The 23,170-nt window shown below is 43.5% G+C and overlaps 1 protein-coding gene across 1 annotated transcript in view; it reads right to left on the minus strand.

The window, feature by feature from the left end:
• The window catches only part of LOC146822216 (uncharacterized), a 203,951-nt gene that overhangs the window by 122,827 nt on the left and 57,954 nt on the right, over nt 1-23,170 (minus strand). The window contains exons 4-7 of the mRNA XM_085613363.1: nt 22,741-22,902; nt 20,488-20,634; nt 15,245-15,382; nt 14,175-14,324 (exon numbers count right to left, since the gene is read on the minus strand). Of these exons, the coding sequence (XP_085469489.1) occupies nt 14,175-14,324; nt 15,245-15,382; nt 20,488-20,634; nt 22,741-22,902 (597 nt within the window). The remainder of the gene's footprint in view (nt 1-14,174; nt 14,325-15,244; nt 15,383-20,487; nt 20,635-22,740; nt 22,903-23,170) is intronic.

Genomic DNA, 23,170 nt, shown 5'->3' on the forward strand with positions numbered 1-23,170 from the left:
AAAAAGGGGTACGGCCTAGACCACCTCTCTGCAATGCAGCGCAGTGGCGCTTACTGGAAGCACCTGGTGGGCTAGTTGGCCCCCAGGGGCACTCAGGATTGAAGGGGAATTATTTCCCCAACTGAAAACGTGCCACAGGACATGTTTGCACATTTCACCTCAGGCCCCGTCCCCTCCCTTCACCACTGTGTAAACATGCCCTGTGGCCGTTTTAAGTTGGGAGATTAAGTCCCCTTGAATCCTGAGTGTCCCTAGGGTCCAACTAGCTCACTAGGAACCTCCAGTAAGCGCCACAGAGCTGCGTTGCAGAGAGGTGTAAAAATGGGGCACGGCCTGGACCACCTCTCTGCATCGCCGCGCAGTGGCGCTTACTGGAAGCACCTGGTGGGCACCCCGGGACACTGCAGGAGCCGGCCCTGGGGGGTGGCGGGCCCCAGGGCCATCACAGGCTCCAGGAGGGGGGCAGCGCGGCCCCCCTCACAACATTTGCAAAGCCCCGGGTGGTGGGGGTCCCAGGGGCTTGGGGGTCCGTTACGGACCCCCCAATATAAATAATTAGAGCCCCGGGGAGGTGGCGGTCCCCGGGCCGTGTGGGGGGGTTTGAGCCCCCCACACAGGTAGTTATTTTCTTTTTTTAAAAGCAAGGGTGGCAGTTCTACCGAGGCACAAGATGGCTGCAAACACTTCCTTGTCTGGAGTGTTGACAGCCAATTTGAATAAAGCTTATGGATCGGGAGGGTGCGCGGATCCTCCGTGCCTCTAGATATCACTATCTTTATTTCTTAATTTCTCAAAAACTACTGAACAGATTTACACCATCTTTAAAAGGTCGCTTTCTGAGCTAAGCAGTACCTTTTTTGCCAAATTTGGTGTAATTCCGTTCCGCAGTTTTTGCAATAACTGTGTCTAAAGTTTCCTATGGGAAAATGACTTTTTCACCACTATTTTTTGAATTTCTCAGGGACTAGTGAACGGATTTACACCATTTAAAAAAAAGGGCACTTTCTGAACCAAGGGCTACATTTTTGCAAAATTTGGTGCAATTCCGTTCAGCAGTTCAGACTGTAGCCGTGTCTAAAATTTCCTATGGGAAATAACATGGGGAAAACGCGTTTTGGGACCCCCCTGTTTTCTCGGCCCCCGCTTGACAAATCACTCCCAAACTTTTAGGATAGGAGCTGACCGGAACGGGCCATTCGTTTTGAAAATTTTGCAAAGATTCGTCAACCGGCGCCAAAGTTATTGGGAATAGAATGATACGATTTTCCTACGATAATAGGTCCTAACTATAACTACCTACTGGCAACCGCCAGTAGGTAATATATATATATATATATATATATATATATATATATATATATATATATATGAGAAGAAAGAGGGTGCCCCCAGGTGAGCCGCACACACAGGAGGTAAGCATGGATTCAGGGGGAGTAGGAAGAGTCCATCGCGTCCCCGACGCGTTTCGAGCAGACGCTCTTCATCAAGGGGTTCAGCTCTACAAACCACCAGCGAGGCATCGTTCCAGACCTTCTTTTATTTCTATTTAAAGGCACGCTCAGGTGAGCCTATAGGAGGAATTCTGGGACTGGAAGTCCAAACGCCGTTTCCCAAGTGGGCCGCATGGCAGGTTGTAGTATAGATAGATTATTATGGTTGCTCAGCCAGGTGCTCACCCTAATGCCACCACACAGCTCCCGCTCCGTATTCACCAACGAATCATCAGCAACGGATCCGCTCCCATCAGCGGCAGTGCAGCTCGCGACCAGGCCGGCCGCATATGTGAGAAGAAAGAGGGTGCCCCCAGGTGAGCCGCACACACAGGAGGTAAGCATGGATTCAGGGGGAGTAGGAAGAGTCCATCGCGTCCCCGACGCGTTTCGAGCAGACGCTCTTCATCAAGGGGTTCAGCTCTACAAACCACCAGCGAGGCATCGTTCCAGACCTTCTTTTATTTCTATTTAAAGGCACGCTCAGGTGAGCCTATAGCAGGAATTCTGGGACTGGAAGTCCAAACGCCGTTTCCCAAGTGGGCCGCATGGCAGGTTGTAGTATAGATAGTTTATTATGGTTGCTCAGCCAGGTGCTCACCCTAATGCCACCACACAGCTCCCGCTCCGTATTCACCAACGAATCATCAGCAACGGATCCGCTCCCATCAGCGGCAGTGCAGCTCGCGACCGGGCCGGCCACATATGTGAGAAGAAAGAGGCGTTTGGACTTCCAGTCCCAGAATTCCTGCTATAGGCTCACCTGAGCGTGCCTTTAAATAGAAATAAAAGAAGGTCTGGAACGATGCCTCGCTGGTGGTTTGTAGAGCTGAACCCCTTGATGAAGAGCGTCTGCTCGAAACGAGTCGGGGACGCGATGGACTCTTCCTACTCCCCCTGAATCCATGCTTACCTCCTGTGTGTGCGGCTCACCTGGGGGCACCCTCTTTCTTCATATATATATATATATATATATATATATATATATATATATATATATATATGCAGGGAACTCATTTCAAAGAAACGTATGTGTATATATATAGATATATATATATATATATTCACTGAAAAAAACCATAGATTTCAGGGGTGTTATAGTTAGGTGGACATTTCCCTCGTACAAAACCCTAGAAATTCCCCTGTTCTAGTTAGTTCAGCTAACTATAATTCGCGCCCCCGCAATGCACTGCTGATGACGTCACATATTACATCACTCATGACATGGTCAGTGACATCACTGATGACATCACTGATGGCATCTGAAATGATATCACTGATGATATCACTGATGACGTCATCCAGTGAATGTGTGTTTTTCTGAAAAGTTTAAATATGTTTTATATATTTATAGTGAATGTATGTGTAGTACGTAATTGACTGAATGAATGCATTAGTAGCGTATGGTGAATGTATAAGTGCAGAACTATGAGGAAGTGCTGCAGCATCACACAGTAACCTCTTTAACTGCAGTGTGCTGTAGTACTTCCGAAGCACAGGGATGCAACATATGTACATAAATATATTGCAAATCTATGCTTCTCTCTGCACGGCTGCTTAAACTGCAGCCATGTGGTGACACAGGCACCCTTGCACCATAGTGCAAGGATATCTGTGTCATGTGCTGTTTGTTTTTGTGCAGGAAGACACACCTTCCTGCACAAAAACAATCAGAAAACGCAGTTTTCTCCTTCAATGTATGCTGAACATTTTAGCATGCATTGAAGATATAAAAATGTGGAGAAACTAAAACAATTCTCTTTGTTGTGCTTTCCTACACCAATTTTAGAATGGTGCACCATTCACACACATATCGAGATTAATGATTTCTGATAACTCTAGACATGTGTCTTGTTCTATGAGTATTCAGTGCAATCATGCACAACAACACTTATAGAACACCCTTTCAACGCAAAGTGGTGTGTATGATGAGGTTGTATTTACAGGGAGTATAAAAAGTGCACAGAGTGCCTTTTCCTCTCTTTGTTAATATGAAAGAGTGTCTTGCGCAATAACTATGTTACAAAAAGTGACATATTTCCGGTTTCTAAATTCCTTGCGAATGATAGAAGGTAAGCACAGAGTTTAGTCTCCAAAGATGTTCAAAGAAAAATGATTGAAATGATTGCGGTCCTTCAATAGGTACAATGGGAAATATTATGAACCCCTCAAATCTCTTTTTTTGCAGGTCACATGATATCTGATTATGGTCAGATTTGAAAACCGCATACGTATAAACAGAGTGTTTTAGAAACATGTTTCAACTTTGTAGCTTCTTGCAGACCTCGTCATTCTGCATATTGAGACTTACTTAAACTTACCTTCACAATAATAGGAATAAAAAATGGTATACATTTTTTTCATATATTCATTCCAATCTAAATTCATATAAATTGCTTGTTTTAAAATTTGGATCTGTGAAAGAAAAGAAAAAAAAATTATAACATGTAATAATACATTTTTTATAGCACAGCATAATTTCCACAAAGTAATTTGTTTGCCTTTTTCGCTGTTCTCAGAATATATTAAATTTCACTAGAAATAGTGATTTCAATCGTACTCATCACTTAACAGCGGGAAAAAAAAAACAATCAGAGAGATTGTTAAAAAAAAACAACATACTATTCTCAGTAAAATACCAGAAAATAAAAATCACACATATATGAAATGCTTACAGATTACAACATTTTATAACTTTAAATTATAAAAACTGTAAATGTTGCCGCATTAAAATAATCACCGAATAAATGACCACCAAAAAGTCCATTATTCAAAAATATACCTTTCCTTGAGGCCAAATGGTATTTTTACACTTCTTCTTTCTGTAAATTGTCCAATGGTAGTCCTATTAAATTATAATAATAAATTCCTCAGAGAGTGAATTATCTTCCTAAAACTTTGGCTTTAAAAATATTAGGGAGGAATTTGGTAATTCATTAAACGTTGTTTGAAAACCACTGGGCATCATTGCAAAGTGTCCAGCCTTTGTCAAATTTTAGATAGGCAGTGTAATGTCCAGAAGTGGTGGAAGGACCATCATGGAAAATTATTGCAATTGCTACAAAAGTCCTTCCTGATATTGATAGTTGTGCTGCTACAAATTGTTTTATTAAAGTATCCAATGTTCTTCCGTCAGCTGTACAACGTTGCATCATTAAAATTATGTATTTTCCATATTTTGTTAAGAATAATGTGGATAACATTTCTGATTTACATTGGCTACACTCCATGTTTTGAATTGCACCTTTCACTAATTTATTGAAAGACACTGATTTACAGTCTGGTAATGTTAAATACAGAAATCTCTCAGTGTCTACATTGGTGTTACAAGTATACATGCAATTTTCACAATAATGTTCCCATTTGTAAGAAAGGCCAAAAATATTTTCTATTTCTACACCTTCATTTTCAAAAATGGTAAGCATATACATAAAAAATTCCTGAGCAACTTGTTGGATATTTTGTGTAAATTGTGTAGAACACACATCCAAAAGACTACGAACATCTGAAACAGATTGTATTATACTTCTATCTGTTGTCAATTTTTCATAAACAGAATGCAACAGAGAACAAAATCTTTTTTGCCGATTCTCCATAATTTGTTCTTGCAAACCTTCAAGATAAAAAACAACATTGACCACTACATTAGCATAGCAGTTGACACCAGAACTATTTTCAAACTGATAACCAACAATCTCTCCAACAGTGTCCAATTTCTTTTTACCTGCAATCACAACATTATCTTGTTCTTTTCTTTGCTTGACACCTTCAGAACAGATATTCTCTAACCTTCTTTTTCGACCAACCACACGCTTTTCAAATACAGGATATTGACCTAAATTTGGAGCATACACCCTTATTAACCTATTATACTCTTTTACACAGTTTGCATCTGCAGTAAACTTTGTCTCATCAAAATCAATCAAAAACAAACCAGATAATGTTCTGACTCGCGACAAAGCAAAATATGCCATACCCTCTTTAAATACGGTAGATCCAATGTTCGCCAATGCACTGTCTACACTTAATCCTTGAGATTTATGAATAGTCACTGCATATGCAAAATGAAAATGGAAATTGTTTCCTAAGGACATATAAATCTTTAACAAGCAAAAAACAAACTGAACAACGACCAATTTCTTTAACTTCTTCAATCTGATCAAATTTAAATTTAAAAAATTCAATTCCTTCTTTTTTCTGATAATTCACAAAATCCACCACTTTGCCCATTGAACCATTAACTAAATCTTTCTCTACATCCAAATTACGCCTTAAAATTACCCGACAGTTTACACACGCATATAGTGTCTTTTCTAAACCAGCAGTTTTATATATTTTTTTTTCTAAACAATCAAGTTTTGATCTCAACTTACCCGTCAAAATAATAGTGATTCCTTCATGCAGTATTTTATCAATGGCTTCCATTTTTACAATTTCTTCATTTTCCAGTTTTAATAATTCGTCGTTGAATATTGAACACTCATGCAGTGTTGGCATTAAGCAAATCACTGATTTATTTTTAGCAATTTCCACGTACACTTTTGCAGGAACTGCACTTTCATTTGGAAAGACATTGCAAAGTAATCGACTCTCCAAAGCTTCTTTCCCTTTTTTTGAATGAATTCCAATTCTTATATCTTGAAGAATACTTCCATATTCAGCATCATTTGCCTGTCGCATATTTGTTGTCAGTTCTTTGTATTCCAAATTACTCCAAATGTTCACATTACCAACACTGCCAAGAGACTTTCTGGGATCTTTATGAGCAAGTGTTTTAAATACCGGTTGTCCTTTTACCGGAGTCAGTTGCAGTAGATCTCCAAAAACTATGACATGTTTTCCTCCAAATAACACGTCATACTCTGTTTTAAGAATTTGCTGCATTCTTAAATGCACAAGGGCAAGCATCAAGTTTGAAACCATGCTCACCTCATCAATAATGAGAAGTTTCATTTTCTTCAGGACTCTTGAAACTTCACAACAAGCTTCTCCAGATAGCTTGTGGTATTCCAATTTGTTCTCATGCTCTACTGGTAGCATTAGTAAACGATGTAAAGTAATTCCTTTAATGTTATGTGCTGCCAACCCAGTTGGAGCAGTGACAACACAAGACAAATGCGACTTTGTTTTTTGCAGATAACTTGTAATTACTTTAATTAAGAAACTTTTTCCTGTTCCAGCTTGACCACTCACATACATTCAGATAGGTTGAAATGATGTACATGAGCACCCTCTCTTTTCATGAAGTAATCCATGGTCAATCTGCTCTTTTACTTTCTGATATATTTGTTTCTGTTCAACATTTAGTTGCTATTCCAAGTTTCCTAACTGTATTGCATCTTCTTGTGCTTGATACATTGCTGTTTCCACCTCATTCATTGCAATCGCTGCTTCATTTTCAACAATTGGTTGTCCTAGTGGATCTTGACTCAGTGCAGCAGAACTTTGACTGTCTTGAGAACTGTCTCTAGCAATCTCAGCTGCAATTATAGCTTCTTGATCAATTTCATCATTCAACATTTTGACATAATTTGCGAAAGCACTACATTGTATGCTATCTTTAGAAGCATTAAATGAATCTTCATAGCTGGGAAAATCTCCAAGTAATTCCAGTTCTGAACGCCATGGTTTGAACATTTGCAAAAGGGCTAAATAGTAAAATTCCCTTTTGTCAGCAGTGTCGCAACTCAGTTTTCTGTGATTAATTAAATTTCTTTTCCTTTGTTTCACCAGACATCCTTCGGAACCAATCACTGCATATTTTCCATTGTTGATGTTCTCTGTAGTATTCCGTTTAAAAGTGTAGTTTTGCAGCACTTCATAGAGACACATTTTCTCAAGATGATGACTTCTATTTGGATAGTATGTGTCCAACATATTGGTTTTCAAAATATCTGTACTTTCAAGGTCATTTTCTGCTAAATATTCAATTTCTTGAACAGATCTCAGTACCCGATTTCGCATTCCTGCAAGACCTAGACTCACCCAAATGATTCTTCTACTTTTGGAATATAGACTTGCAGATGATAACCTATCTGAACATTCATATGCTCTAATTTCACGATGCGATAACATCTTCAAACTGAAACTGTATAATTTCTTACTTAGAGTCTTCTCGGGAGAAATCTCTTCCCACATTTCTTTCAATTCAGTCTTTTCTGATTTAGTAATGTAAGACGTTACATGTCGAGCCACAGCAATGGAATTGTCCGCAACATACTGAATTTCCATGTTAGCGTTCCACATGGATAAAATAACTGGATTGTAGTCATTTATGTATTTTGATTCTTCGCTTCTTTTTAAGTTGTAGGTGTTTTTCGGAGACTTTCTTGTGATGGTATGTCGTACAGCTGTCAAAATGTCGAAATTTCTGCAATCCGCATTATACCGGAAATTTTTTCCTTGCTCGCGCTGTAAAATAATACATTCTTGCGTGCGCGCGATTGCCTTACCTGAATCCCCGCGTTCGCCGACAAGTTTTCCCGATCCGGTCACGTTCTCCACGAGATGTTGGATTGTTGGTAGCCATTTGCGCTGTCTCGCGCAGTAACATCATTCGTCGCGTGATCACGTCTTTCTTCTCGCGATCATGCACCGCGAGACAAGTGAAAACAAGATGGCCGTGCCCGCGAGCAACCGCATGGGTAAGTTGGCAAGCCGCGACCACGCAGAACATATCGCGAACGGGTGGGAAAAAAACTTCTGCATCTTCGCGATATTTTCGCGTGTTTGCGGAGATTTTTAACATTTTCGCGATAATTTGCAAAAGTGAATTTCGCAAATTCCACCCACCCCTAGTATTAATCATCACAGCCCATCTATTCTATGCAAAAATCCCTCAGTTCAATAAATATTGAAAACACCCCTTAGTGCATTCTTTGTATATTTCGCAGAGTAAAGAAAGTAGAAGCGACTGAGCGGAATTTGAAATCGGTAACCATGTCTCCTGGGGGACCAGAGTTGTCATGTTCAGTAATTGCAAAAACTGTTCGCTCCCTGTTCAGGTTTAGGGGGCTGGCAGTGGCACTTCAAGCTAGCTGGTACAAGAGCCAATATATCCCATGGAGATGCATTGAATCAGTCCAGCATCATCCAAACTTTAAGTTCTCCGCAAAGGCGCAGTTCCTACTGATTGGTAGAAAAGTGGCATTTTCAGAGTAGTAACTTAAAATGCATCTTTACTATAAGAGAGCGTTACAATTCAAATAAGTTGAAGTTATTCTCTAGCTGCTCCCATACTGAAGTTATCAATTATTAAGTTTAATAAGGTAACCCAGTAATAGTCAATGAGAGAAGTAGCCATGCTAAAATGTAAAAAGACTTTAGGAGATTTTCACTATCTCAATATGTAAAACTAAGGTTGACATGTCCTACTGTGAGAAATTGGTTTGTTGGTTGACTGGGGTGTGAGGCCTGGTCAAGCTAAGCCTCAATCCCTTTTATGTTGAACCACAAAAAGTCACTAAATTATCCTGTGTAACTGGGCACAAAAAGCAGTCAGGCTTAACTTAAAGGCATTGTTTAAAGTATTTATGCAGCACACAAACATTAATAAAGTAAAAACACAACACACAAACAGGTTTACAGGTGAATTCAAAACCAATTTAGAAAATAGAGTAAATTGTAATCAATTATTTGACATCAAAGTAACAAAAAGATTTTATTGAAAATTAGCGCTTAAAAGATCAAAGCGCTAACCACAGACCTCTAGTAGTCAAAGTTGAAAGTTATGGCCCCTTGATGGAGCGTGGTTTGGATACAAGAAGGGAATGGAGTACAGTCAGTGCCTATCTTCTGACCTAGAAAACATTCTGAGAAAAAAGTGTCTGAAAAGGTAAAGTTCTGGGAGCAAGCTTGCAGGAGGTGTCCGAGCAGGAAGAATCTTTGTTGGATGGTCTTGGGTCGAAAACGTAGTGAAGATTTCTATGTTTGGACTTAGTCGCCAAAATGGAAGTCGAAAAACTCCAGCGGGACGAGGCGGAAGGCTACGGCCGAAGACAGTTCCACAGGCCGAATCCCCCTTTAGCAAAGGTCCACTGAAAAGTATTTGCTGCTGTGGAGAAGAACATAATGGGAGAAGATGCAAATTCAATACAACCAGCGATGCCCTGGGGCAAATAGGCGAGAAGGTTGGTCCCAGTCTCCTCCTGCTTGTCAGAGCACTTTTGGGTCAAAATTATTTCAATTTGTCAGTTTAGGTGTTTTGCCATCTGAGCACCTTTAGCACCACAACCAAGAGCCCTGGACTGGGGGATACCTATTGGGGGTTCAGGACTCACTAAGGCTGGGTCCGGGTGTGGTTCCAAGCAGGTGGGAGCCTTTTATGGTCATGTGGTTCTGAAAAGGAGGCCTGCAATCTAGCCCTTGGAGTTACCTCTGGTAGTCCTGGATACAGGTGAAGATGCAGGGTGCAACAGCAGAGTTAGATTTTGAGGGTTCAAGATAGGATCAAGGCGCTAAAGCAGTCCTCCCTGGTACAGCAGCAGTCTGATGGAGTACACAGTAGTTCACAGCAGCAGGCAGTCCTCTGAGAGTCCTTCTGCAGGTCCAGTAGTGAACTGAAGAGTGGGTCTGAAGGTCCTATTTTTATACACGGGTGCCCTTCTCATGCAAAGTGGGAGAAGCTTCTAGAAAGTTTCTTTGAAGTGAATGGAGTTTCTTAACTCCCCTGCCCTGGCTCCAAAGTTGACAGCAGTGACAATACAGGGTCGTTAGGCCCTTTGTGTGAATGCAAAGTACTGGCTATTCAGTTGTTTGTGGGGCTGTGCTGAGCTCCAACCCCATCCAGCCAGTACATGGCCCATTGAAGCACCCTAATGTGAGACTGTCTGGGAGAAATTCACAAAGTCTAACTGTCAACCGCTACCAGTCATGTGACCCAAGACAGGCTGAAGGCACAAAGGGCTAAGGGCAGGAAAATGCCAACTTTCTAAAAGTGCCATTTTCAAAACTCTATTGAAAAATCCAACTTTAGTGTTAAATAATGTTTATCATTCAAATTTCATAGGTAGTAAACATGAAACATCCACCTGCCCCAATTCGAAATTACAGCCTATTAAAGGTAATGAGGAAACCCCAATGTTATCATATGGGAGGATTAGGTCTCACTGTAGTAAAAAATGTATTTCGTTTTTCACTACTAGTGAGGAAATTATTGAAGGGAACGGAATCTCCTGGGACAACAAACTTTGTTTAAGTAGGGTTTCATGCAATCAGACTGAACAAACTGGACAAATCAATCAATCAATCAATCAAGGCATTTATACAGCGCACTACTCACCCGGAGGGTCTCAAGGCGCTTGGGGGGGGGTGGGGTGCCGCTACTGCTCGAACAGCCAGGTCTTGAGCTTCTTCCTGAAGGAGAGGTGGTCTTGGGTCAGACGAAGGTCGGTCGGGAGGGTGTTACAGGTCTTGGCGGCCAGGTAGGAGAAGGACCTTCCTCCAGTTGTTGCTCTTCGGATGCGGGGGACGGCGGCGAGGGCGTGGTTGGTCGATCGGAGGTGGCGTTTGGGAGCGTAGAAGTTGAGGCGGTTGTTGAGGTAGCTCGGGCCTTGGTCGTGTAGGGCTTTGTGTGCGTGGGTGAGGAGACGGAAGGTGATTCTCTTGTTGACGGGGAGCCAGTGCAGGTCTCTCAGATGTCCGGAGATGTGGCTGCGTCGGGGGATGTCGAGGATGAGTCTGGCTGAGGCGTTCTGGATCCGCTGGAGTCTCTTCTGGAGCTTGGCGGTGGTTCCAGCGTAGAGGGCGTTGCCGTAGTCCAGTCGGCTGGTGACGAGTGCCTGGGTGACCGTCTTCCTGGTCTCGGTGGGGATCCACCGGAAGATCTTCCGTAGCATGCGCAGGATGTTGAAACAGGACGCGGAGACGGCGTTGACTTGTCTGGTCATGGAGAGGGAGGAGTCCAGGATGAAGCCCAGGTTGCGTGCGTGGTCTGTCGGTTTCGGTGCGGTGCCCAGGGCGGGGGGCCACCAGGAGTCGTCCCAGGCGGAGGGCGAGGAGCCCAGGATGAGGACTTCCGTCTTGTCTGAGTTCAGTTTCAGGCGGCTGGTCGTCATCCACTCGGCTACGTCTTTCATCCCTTCGTGGAGGTTGGTTCTGGCGGCGGCGGGGTCGTTGGTCAGGGAGAGGATCAGCTGGGTGTCGTCGGCGTAGGAAATGATGTTGAGGTTGTGTTGGCGTGCGATGGCCGTAAGGGGGCTCATGTAGACGTTGAAGAGGGTGGGGCTGAGCGAGGAGCCCTGGGGGACGCCGCAGATGACTTCCGTGGCTGCAGATCTGAACGGTGGTAGGCGGACTCTCTGTGTCCTTCCAGCGAGGAAGGAGATGGTCCACTCCAGTGCCTTCTCCTGGATTCCGATGTTGCTGAGGCGCTGCACTAGGGTGCGGTGGCAAACAGTGTCGAACGCTGCGGAGAGGTCTAGGAGGATGAGGGCCGCTGTTTCACAGTTGTCCAGCAGGGCACGGATGTCATCGGTGGCAGCGATGAGGGCGGTCTCGGTGCTGTGGTTGGCTCGGAAGCCGGACTGTGAGGGGTCGAGGGATCCATTCGTCTCGAGGAAGGCGGCCAGCTGCTTGTTGACGGTCTTCTCGATGACTTTGGCTGGAAACGGGAGGAGCGAGATGGGGGCGGTAATTCTTGAGTTCGGTGGGGTCCGCTGTTGGTTTCTTTAGTAGAGCGCTGAGTTCGGCGTGTTTCCAGCTCTCAGGGAAGGTGGCGGTGTCGAAGGAGGTGTTGATGATGTCCCGCAGGTGGGGTGCGATGACAGCGTCGGCCTTGTTGAAGACGTGGTGGGGGCAGGGGTCGGTCGGAGATTCGGAGTGGATAGAGTTCATCGTGCAGATGGTGTCTTCTGTGTTGATCTGGGTCCAGGTGCTGAGGGTGGTGGTGGGGGGCGTTGGTGCGGTCGTGGGGAGCGTTGTTTTTGGGCTGAAGCTGTTGTGTATGTCAGCGATCTTGTTGTGGAAGTAGGAGGCGAGGGAGTTGCAGAGGTCTTGTGACGGGGTGATGTAGTTGTTTCCGGCGTTGGGGTTGGAGAGCTCTTTCACGATGTTGAAGAGTTCCTTGCAGTTGTGCGCGTTGTTGTCCAGCCGGTCCTTGAATGCTGTTTTCTTGGTGGCGTGGATCAGTTGATGGTGCTTCCGGGTGGCGAGCTTGAGGGTGGTCATGTTGTCCGGTGTTGGCTCCCTTCTCCAGGCTTTCTCGAGGGCTCGGCAGTTCTTCTTGGAGCTCTTGAGTTCGTCGGTGAACCATGGGGCCTTCTTGCTGCCGGGTCTGCTAGGCGGGGTCTTCAATGGGGCGAGGTCGTCTGCGCAGTCGCTGATCCACTTCGTGAGGTTGTCGGCGGCCTGGCTGGGGTTCGCTGAGCTGACGGGAGGGTGCTGGCTCAGGGAAGCGGCGAGCTGGTCTGCTGTGATCTTGTTCCAGTTTCTTCGGGCAGCCTGTTGCTGGTGGTGGTGGATCGTGGATCTTCTGAAGGTGAAGTGGACGCAGCTGTGGTCCGTCCAGTGGAGTCCGGTGGCGTGGCTGAAGCCGATGTCCTTGCTGGAAGAGAAGACAGCGTTGAGTGTGTGTCCGGCGAGGTGGGTGGGGGTGGTCACCAGCTGCTTGAGTCCGAGGTTGGCGAGGTTGTCGAGCAGGGTGGTGGTGTTGCGGTCGTTGTTGTTCTCCAGGTGGAAGTTGATGTCCCCCAGGAGGATGTAGTCAGCGGAGGGGAGGGCGTGCGGGCTGATGAAGTCGGCGATGTCTTCACTGAATTGTGTGCGTGGACCCGGGGGTCGGTAGATGAGGGTGCCTCTGAGGGTGGTCTTGGGGTCCATGTGGATCTGGAAGTGCAGGTGTTCGGCGGTTGTCAGGGAGTCGTCAGTGTTGGTTGTGATGCGGATGGTGTCCCTGTAGATGATGGCGATCCCTCCTCCCGTCTGGTTGTCGCGGTCTCTTCGGGTGATCTTGTAGCCCTCTGGGATGGCGATGGCGATGTCGGGCGCTGAGGAGTCGTTCATCCAGGTTTCCGTGAGGAAGGCGACGTCAGGAGGGAGGGAGGAGGGAGAGGAGCGACGGAGCTCAGAAGCTGAGCGGTCACACTCTGAGGGCGACTGCGGTCCCCTTAAGTAAGGAGCCGGGAGGGAGGGTCAGCTGGGTGGCGGGAGCGGGGCGGCGAATGGGAGGACACGTGGGCGTGGCCGCCGGGGGCAGCGGCGGGAAAACGGATCAGCTGGGCAGCGGCGTGCGGGCCTGAATGCAGGCAGGCAGGAGGCGGCGGAGTCAGCAGGGCAGCGAGCAGGCAGAGGTGGCAGGAGGGAGAGGAGCGACGGAGCTCAGAAGCTGACGTCATTCCATACAGAACAAAAGAGACAGCAGGTTTTGGCAGAACATTTTCTCAATAATGAACCCCTATATTTATGTGGGATGGAAACTACATAAAACACCCTATTTTGTAGGATATTTGAATGTTAAAAACAGAATGAACATTGTTGAAGCACTTTATAGTAAACTAACAGATCGAAAGGGACAGAAATGCAATGACATTTGAACTGTGATTTGATCCTAATGACGAAGATATGACATTCTAATGTGGAAATAGTGCATTCTATTGGAGAGTAGATCAGTGAAGAATATAGCTCCACCTTTAACAGGCCCTCTGTTTTCCCCTCCATCAGGCCCGTGCCTTCGATGTGTCTCATTACCTGGCAAAGCTTTCACACACTGCAACCCGCAGTCGAACAAACAGCACTTCTCGCCAACTCTGCACTCTGCATCGCTGCTGCACTGCGATGGGGGGAGGTTGCCACACTGTTTCTCCTTTTCAAGATCGACTGGGCAAAATCCTGGGTTCTCTGAAACATACATAGGACCACAATGTAATTTAGAATATTTCAGTCAAGTATTAAATATCTTCTTCACAATTTAGCTAAGTCCACACTCTTGATGTCAAACATAGGCATTCTTCCTACATCTGCCAGACATGATAAGGACAACTAACCCAGTTATGTGTCCTGTGCGAGCCTCTACATAGGAGAGCCAATAGGCAGTTCTTCCCCAGAGGTACAGGTAAAAAAAGCCTGTGCCTCTCACTGCATAATGTAAAAAAAAACAGTTGATGGACATAATGCAGAACATTGTCATACATTCACCCCAGTGCATAGATCTGGGCCTAAATCTATCCTTTTTTTGCTCCCCATGCCATTCCAGTTTGAAAGAGCCATATGCAAATCAGTCTTGACCCTGTGCCCAATAGCAACCATCCAGCCCGAACTGCCAGGCCAGGTCCTCCCTGGTCTGAAAATAAGCATCCTAGGACCGGTTTTGGGGTTTCACCCCTCATTTGCCAGGATAGCTTAACTCCAGCAGCATTGAGAGCACAGGAATCACTAGATAATAGCAGTATTGCAATGTCTTGGTACAGGAAGTAGTTGACATTCTCAGGCAAAAAGAAGCACTCCGGTGACCCATGACATCAGAGCACCGTGGTAATGTTACACAGTCAACAAAGGTGACAAGGGGCATGTAGTGGAATACAGAGTCCTCAGTGACGGAATACAAAAAAGATTAAGTCAGTAAATATTTGTAATGATTATATCAGTAGGCTGCACTGCTATCCTGTACTTTCAATGTTGCCTTGTCTCAACAGTAATAATTAGATTGAATTTATTTTAGTATTTTAAGCTGTACCCCTTACTGTTTCATGTAGCGAGCACTAATGCATTTTGGCACCATATTGTTACAGACAAATATTCAAAATAAATAAATGAAATACCAATAGGGTCAATGCACTTTATTCCACACTGAGAGCAGCATTTCTGTTTGCCTCTACAGTCACTGTCATCCTCACACTGTCGAACAGGCAGTGGTAGTTTGCAATCGCAGGGTTCTGGTGGACATGTTCCTAGTTTCACTGAAACCGAGAAAAAAAAGTGTGTTAGTTGCTGCAACATGGTTTAGTAATATTTTCTGCATTATTGTTTAAACCATAGACTATGACTGGTGTAGGAAATCCACCTTTTCTGAGTGGTCACCCAAGATTTTTCACTTTTTGCCACAACCTATATATTTCTGGTGTTAGACATCTGGGCACTTTAACCCTGCTAAACCTATATTTTGCTGATGTTACACCTCCTAGCACTTTAACCCAGGTAAACATTGCTGAAGTGCCTGTGCTCTCCCTTTAAACATGGTTAAGCAGACAATTTCTTAATTAGTATTTTCAACTTACCTTTAATCCCCCAGTATGTGGTACAAAATGTATTCAGGGCATGTACGTTAAATGTGAAGAGTGGACTGCAGCCCCTATTGTGCCAACCACTGCAGTGATAGTACAAATATGACTTCAGGCCTACCAGTTTAGCCTGATAACAGCAGTGTAAAACAATGTAATTTGACCTGACAAAATAAACCCTTTCAGCAGGTCAAAAGCTCCCTTTCAAATATGAATAAGTCTACCTTGTGTAGGCCTTCTCACCCACAAGGCAGGGTGCATGGTATTAACAAGTAGGACAGGCAGAAAATTAATGTTAACATGTCATTAAAGTTACTCTCACCCAAAAGCTATTTTTCACTGAGGCAGGCCTAGCTATCCTATTTACAAAACCAGAGTACTGATTAATATTCTAATACTGTATCTCAAGAATACAAATAGCGAGAAAACTAACTAAATAACTATTTTCAATAGTTATTAATGATCCAATTCAAATATGAAAGCAGAGTTTAAATATATTTTAAGGAAAAGTAAATTTTAGAAAGTTACCTTTTCTATGCCTGACATTCCTAGAGGCTAAACTTGAAATCCCACTTAAGGCAACCAGTAATTAGTGTTTGAATAGATGTGGAAAAGGAATTAAATGCTTCCCAGGAGCAAACAAAACACTGATCTGATGGGGTAGAGCTGACTCCTCTGAACTTCCTAAAATACGCAGGGGAGCCTTTTTGATGTTAGTGTCAAATCCTGCTTGAGTATCAAAGCCTGTTTGGAGGTCAGCTTTGTTTACCTATAACACTTTGTAGCACAGAGAACAGGATGCTAAGATAACTCTTATGAATTTACTGTAGAAGGGCCTCCTTTGTCCCACTAGACCTTCTCTCTCTGGGTTTTACAAATAACACTAGAGGCACACTTGAAAGGAATGGAAATATGATATGAAAATAACTTTTGTGTGTTTACTGCTTGGTTTCTGGAAAACCCTACTTTTTATTCAACCATACATCTGCCTCTGGGTTTAATGGGTGCACAGTGGCTGCTCCATACTGATTTTTAGTGTTAGAACTCGAGTGTGGGAACAATACGATTACAATAGTAGACCCCCAGGATACACCCCCAGTCTCAGACCCAAACGTTAGTGTGGCCAAACAGTTTCATCATCATGAAAATAATCAAAGTGGGTGGGGCTTGTCCCAGGAACCTTTACCCCATTGTTTAGTGCATGCCCAGGAGTCATTCTCACCCAATAGCTAGTGCCAAACATAAGTGTGGCACCTACAGACACTGACTTCAAAAATCTTTCTGGATCAGATGATGAACAGAAGATGAGTGGACTCGCTGTGACTGTGACAGGAGTCCTGAAGGACTGGGCCTGCTCTCTCTTGTGCCCGGAAAAAAGAGTAGACTCCAAGGCTCATAAGGCTGACCTCCTGTTCAAGCTACATGGAAACAACAAGCTACAGGAGGACTTTCATGAATGTGCCCAGCCGACCGGCATGCGTACCTGAACTTTATTCTGCATTTGCTCTCTGCTTAACACCCTGCAAATATCTGAGTGTTCCCTCTCAGATCCAGAGGGGTTTTAGATGGGTACTCCTGTTGTGGATTGGGATTTAAAGGATAAAGTGAGAAGGTACAATTTTTGACCAGGATGAACCTAGATGGTGTAACTAACCCACTCTCCATTACGGTCATTATCGAATTGCACTTACTGCAGCCACTGATTATCACTGGTACATTATTCATCTTGGTGCTATTCCTATTTTAAACTTTAAAAAATCATATCTTCAGTTTTGACTTTATGGATGTTTTGGTACTGTACAAATACTTCACACATTGCCTTTAAGTTAAGCCTTTCTGTTCAGTGCCATTGCTACTAGGGGGGTTTAGCTTAGGTGTATTTAGTGACTTCAGTGGTTCACATGTTAGTGATTGTGTTTGTTCCTCAAGATGGGTAGTCACTCACCACACTCAATAATCTACTTTCTTACAACTTTGGAGAATGTTCTTAACCTATGCAGTTACCTCAATGCTTCAAGAATTCCCATATCTTGAAGACAATTGAGTGTAGCGATCATAAAATCATGATTTTTTGCTGAGTAAGAAGTATACATCGGAGTCTAGGTTCGAGGTGCAAAGCAAACCCATGGCAGGGAAGAGCAAGGAATGAGGTATAAGAAGCAACATCAACATTTTTGCCCTTTTTACGAGGCAATTCCTCTTACATGGAATAGGAAAAAAGATTATTTGAATGCCATACACTGACTTTTATATCCACATTATGATTTATAGCCAGTGACCTCTCATGGAATTACAGTCAGGATGAACTAGAGGATATAAAGCCACGAGTGCATAAAAACAATGTGCTTCTCTTCCTGGTTAATGATTTGCTGTATCTGTATTATAGGAATGAACTAACCTGTTGCTGACATTATTTTCATCTCATTCATTTATCTCCTGTTCAGCACACAAGAGCTCTGTGGCTAAAAATGTCAACATGTAATACTCTTTAAGATCATTCTTGCACTAAGGTCTCTACCTGACTAAATCAATTTTCTTAAATGTTCAACTGTACAAGGTATGTACACTCAACATACACAGAAGCAACATGCAAATTTCCTGTCTCTTTCTATGCTTTCTCATGCTACATCCTGGGTCTTATCAAAATATATAGTAAGACACAATTATTCATCTGTAGTGGGCCATTAAACATCTAGTCAATGTAAATGATATATTTTCCAGATCTGACTTATGTAATTGTATATGAAACTGACAATTCTGAAAACAGTTTTTAAAGGTCTTTGTTCTACAATGTATATTATATTCTTGAAAAGAATATTTATTCTAATCTAGTAATTGACATGTCTGAGTTTGCCTTTAATGAAATACATTATTGAGTGTTCCAGGTAAGGTCTCAGAGAAATTTGTAGCTTTGACCCTGCCCAGAATGCACCATTGTCATTGATACCCTTGCGTTGAATAGTGTGTCTCACCTTAACCATAATATCCATGCCGGATCCTAGAAGGTATAGAGGTCTTTCCTCGGCTCCGACATGGTCCCCCCTTGAAATAAGTAGCCGCTGCGCCACCTGTGCTCACTCCAAAGTCTTAAGACATTTGCTTCCACTGAGGTCCAAGTGGGTTCTGCACATCCTGTTGTGTTTGCACTTCAAGGCCTCACTTTCAGCTCTTGCACCTCATTCTTATTTCCAATGTTGCCATTGTCTTTTGTGAGAAGTTGGTCTGACCTCTTTGAAGCCAAAGAGGTTGTAGTCCAGGCATTGAGTTCTTTAGCAGTAAGACAACAATTTGACCACATTTAAGAAAGGACGTTCACAAAGCCTCAGCGAAGTAGAATTGCTGCATTTGCACAATTTTTGAACTGCAATCCACACATATCGTTGAGAATCAGTGCACACAGCTAGACTCTTGAGGGGAAACAGGCATTACAATGTGGCTGTTACCACACATAGCCTTTACCACGCGGGTGTTGCAACGCATGTACCATTACCATTCATAGCCTTTACCATGCATTTTTTACAACACATATGCCTTTACCAAGCATGCCTTTACAACTAATTACATTGTAACAGTAAGAATAGTAAGGGCATATATGTGGTACTGGTGGTAAATCACCTGTGTGGCAATCAGTGTTGATAGAGGAGAGAAAGAGATCCTTCTACTCCCTCTTTATGACCTGTGCCTCAGCCTTGAAGAGCTACAGAGTCGTTGTTGTTTTCCTGAGATAAGGGGAATTAGATATAGCCTGGGGGTTTTGAGGGCCGAGTACGGCTTCAGGGCTTTGGGCAAGGGTGATTTTTTTAAGGACTGCGGGCCTTTGCATCAGGAGCCTGTTTTACGGCTTTGTGCTGGGGCCAGTTTTTCATATAAGGCCCGGGGAGGTTGCCCCAGGGGTCTGGTTTTAGGTCTCAGGGCTGGGGCCGGGTGTGTTTTTGAAAGGACACAAACTACTACAAGTGAGGAGAGATTGCGCCGGGTCTAGTTTAAGAGATCAGAGTAGGGGCCAGGTATTTTTTTAAAGGGCTAGGGACCAGGAGGCGTCACACCGGTGTCCGGTTTTAGGGCTCAGGACTGGAGCTAGGGAAAACCTTTACCACGCACATGCTTTTAACATTCATGCTTTTAAAATGAAATTAGTTGTAAAGGCATGCATGTTAAAGGAATAATCATTGTAAAATAAATGTGCAGTAAGGGTTGTGCATAGTATAGCATTCATGTTGTAAAAAACACTTTGTAAAGGCATGCCTTACAACGGAATGTGGGTTTTTGCATCATACATCCCCCTTGAGCATCCCAAAGGAACGTTGGTGAAAAATGGCAACTCCATTCCTTGTGGTTCACAATACAATGCTGTAATTTTTTCTGGCTGTACTTTTAAAAAAAAGAAATGTTATTCGTTATTTCATCAAGAAGGTATAGAAATTAAAATGGGAAAAATGCAACTGTGCACAATGTACATCTTTGTGACTGTGCTTGCTGACACAAAGCTTTGAACGGTTATCAGCTGTTGAGGACAAGCGGTAATCTTTGGCGCAGTACAAGCTGTGCTCTTCATAGCCACCAGCACTGGGGAGAGACATCAGCAGTCCTGTGGAGAAGTGCATGCTCTTCCCTTCAACTCCCTTTTCACAGTGTGCCACTACTTGTGGCACTGTAAAATGGTAGAGGCTTCACTGATGGTGCCCTGTAAATGCATATCTTGGGAATGAGATATGCTGATTCTAGCATGATCCCTTAGAAAGGGTCTCACTGCAGTCACCTAGTAGCCCTTTAAGTCAACTCACCCGTCTCAGCACATTCCATCCTGCAGGCTCCATGGCAACAGCATCTCTGAGTCCCAGGACACTGGCTGTCGCTGCTGCATTCGGCAGGAGCAGGGCGGGCAAACAGGCAGATGGACCGGTTGAAAGCCGGGCAGGATCCAAGTTTATCTGAAACAGAAATCAGAATGCATGGGCTTTTATGATAAATAACAAAGCATTATTTAAGAAAAATCATACTTTTAAAAAGCAATGTAGGTTACCAGGTGTATTTATAATTAAAAGCAAAACAGAGTTTCTACATCAACAAGGTTAAATCTTCAAGTGTGCTATTCAGACCAGGTGGTGCGCTTTCCCACTCTGATAAGTCTGCTAAAGCTCTGTGTTGCAAATGTATCAATATGTCATGCAATTCACTAAGACAACATGCTGCGCTGACTGAAAGGGAGAGAGCAGAAATGCGCCATATCATCTAAGACATGGCCCATTCATGTTGCCTCCTTGCGTTGTCACACTGTGACCTGCTTAGCACCAATGCAGACACCCTATGTGCCATGGTGCAGGGGTGCCTCTGTTACAGACAGGACTCATTTTGCGCAGGATGGGACACCTTACTGAGAAAAACCATCTTTAAAGGTATTTTCCTGACGTAACGAGGAGAAATAAAGATATTTACCATTCAGTTCTTGTTATTCATGTATGCACAGAATATATAGAGTTCCTTTTTGTGGACCCTTACACTGGGGTCCAATGATTGCTTATGTAGAACAAATGGAAATGCACTAAATGGTAATTTATGCAGAATTGTTGGTAAAAACCTTTTCCCACATATACATATAAGTAGTCTCTGTCACACTTATCATCCTCAAAAAGTATTTTCATTTATTTTCATAATAAATTCATATGTATTTGCATATATAAGTTCAAACGGCTTCACATAGTCCATCATTGTCTAATACATCCATATTTGCTAAAATTCATGATCACACAATAACACCAGAATAATAAAAAAAAATCACAATGAAGTAATCTGACATGAATGTATTTATTAAACTTCTGTATTAATTATCGTTTAATGCATTTTCATTTGTACTATATAAGCAAACGTTGGACCCCAGTGTATCGTGAATGTACAAAACGCAAGTTTGTTTATTGTCTTAATTGTACACTCCCTGTCCCTTTTGGAAACACAGGGTGACTCTCCTTTTTCTGCAGTAGAATAGCTAGAGTACAGAAATCAGAGGGAACCTTCCCCCACTGCTCCGCCAAAGCACCACAGTGGTGTGTCGGTTAGACCACTGCTTCAGAACGGGGGCGTTCTTCAAGTTCTGATGTCCAGTGGGAATCCCAAATAAGTGGCAACAGGAATTTCTGTCTGAATCATGATTATGAGGTATCTGAGAAACCCCACACTTGTTATATTTTCCCCAGACATGTTTCCCTAGTGAAACCATGGCAGAATGTATCTGGGGAGAGTGTGTGGAATGAAGGTAGACCAATAAGGACATGGACACTCGTGAATGCTCTGATTATTGTGGTAATTTCTGATTCCAATAATTGCAACTTGGAATACCATGAGAAGTTTGAACTAGCATTTTTATTATTTGCTATAGAGGGGAAACATGATGGGATAGGAACATTTTTATACTTGTAACAAGGGCCTTGAATAGTTCATCTGGACTAACAAGCAGAGCACCATATAACACCACCTACAGCAGAGGTATTTGGGTAAACACTCATCTGACCACCAGCAAAGCAGGGGATGCAGGAACCGCCTCATGTCTGCCAGTCCTGTCTGCTCATGAACAGCACAGAGAGGAGGGCATCTCCACCACCTGGCATCTAAGCCACCAGCCCAAGTGCTGGTTTTGTTTTCGTAGGACAGATTCCCCTAAAACTCATCTCTTCCTTTTCTGTATCAATCTGGTTCCATAAAAAAACTCAAAAATCCCCACTTTGTTTCATGAATCTAAGGAATAGTATGGTTAAAAACTTACCACGCCAAGAAGAAACAGCAACATGTTCACCCAAAAATGCTTCTTTCTCCGCAATGATGCTTACTTTGATGGAGAAGCTTCCAGTGCCATGGGGGTGAACTCTATAAGTATCAGGACCTGAATCAGCCTGAATGGTAAATTGGAGATCCACGGGACAAAGTCTAAAGCGGCTTTGTGTTTTCTTCTGCCTGCCTTTCATTTCCTTTCAGAGATCAGCATAGAGTGCCTATCTGTGGAGTCCTAGGTGTCTCATTGTGGAAAAGTTGGCTAAGTCAAGTACCTTGTAAGGGCTTCTTGCACTGCAGCTTGCAGCCATATTCACAGCACTTCTCATCTCCTGGGCATTGCTGGTCTGTGGCACACGCATTCATTGGCCGGCTGGGGAAAGTGGCACATGTCGGGTAGCTGGGAGGCGTAGGACACAATCCAGAATTTTTTGGAACTGAAAAAGTCAAGACATTTATTTGTCAAATTTGGTTGTCACATGCATGAGGACATTTTGTTCCTTAATAACTTAGCACCTGTTTCACAAATGTCTGGCAAATTTCGCAGACCTGTTAAAACCGAGTAAACATTTTGTGTGGTTCGGTGAACTGGGTGCAAAGAAAAAAGGGGTATTTCTAAAACATGCCTAAATCCAATGTATTATGCATACGCTTTTCTAGTTTGCATAGCACAAAAAATGGCATTCGGTTTTTGCTAAAATATGG

Source organism: Triturus cristatus, chromosome 6 (assembly GCF_964204655.1).
Source record: "Triturus cristatus chromosome 6, aTriCri1.1, whole genome shotgun sequence".
Lineage (NCBI taxonomy): Eukaryota > Metazoa > Chordata > Amphibia > Caudata > Salamandridae > Triturus > Triturus cristatus.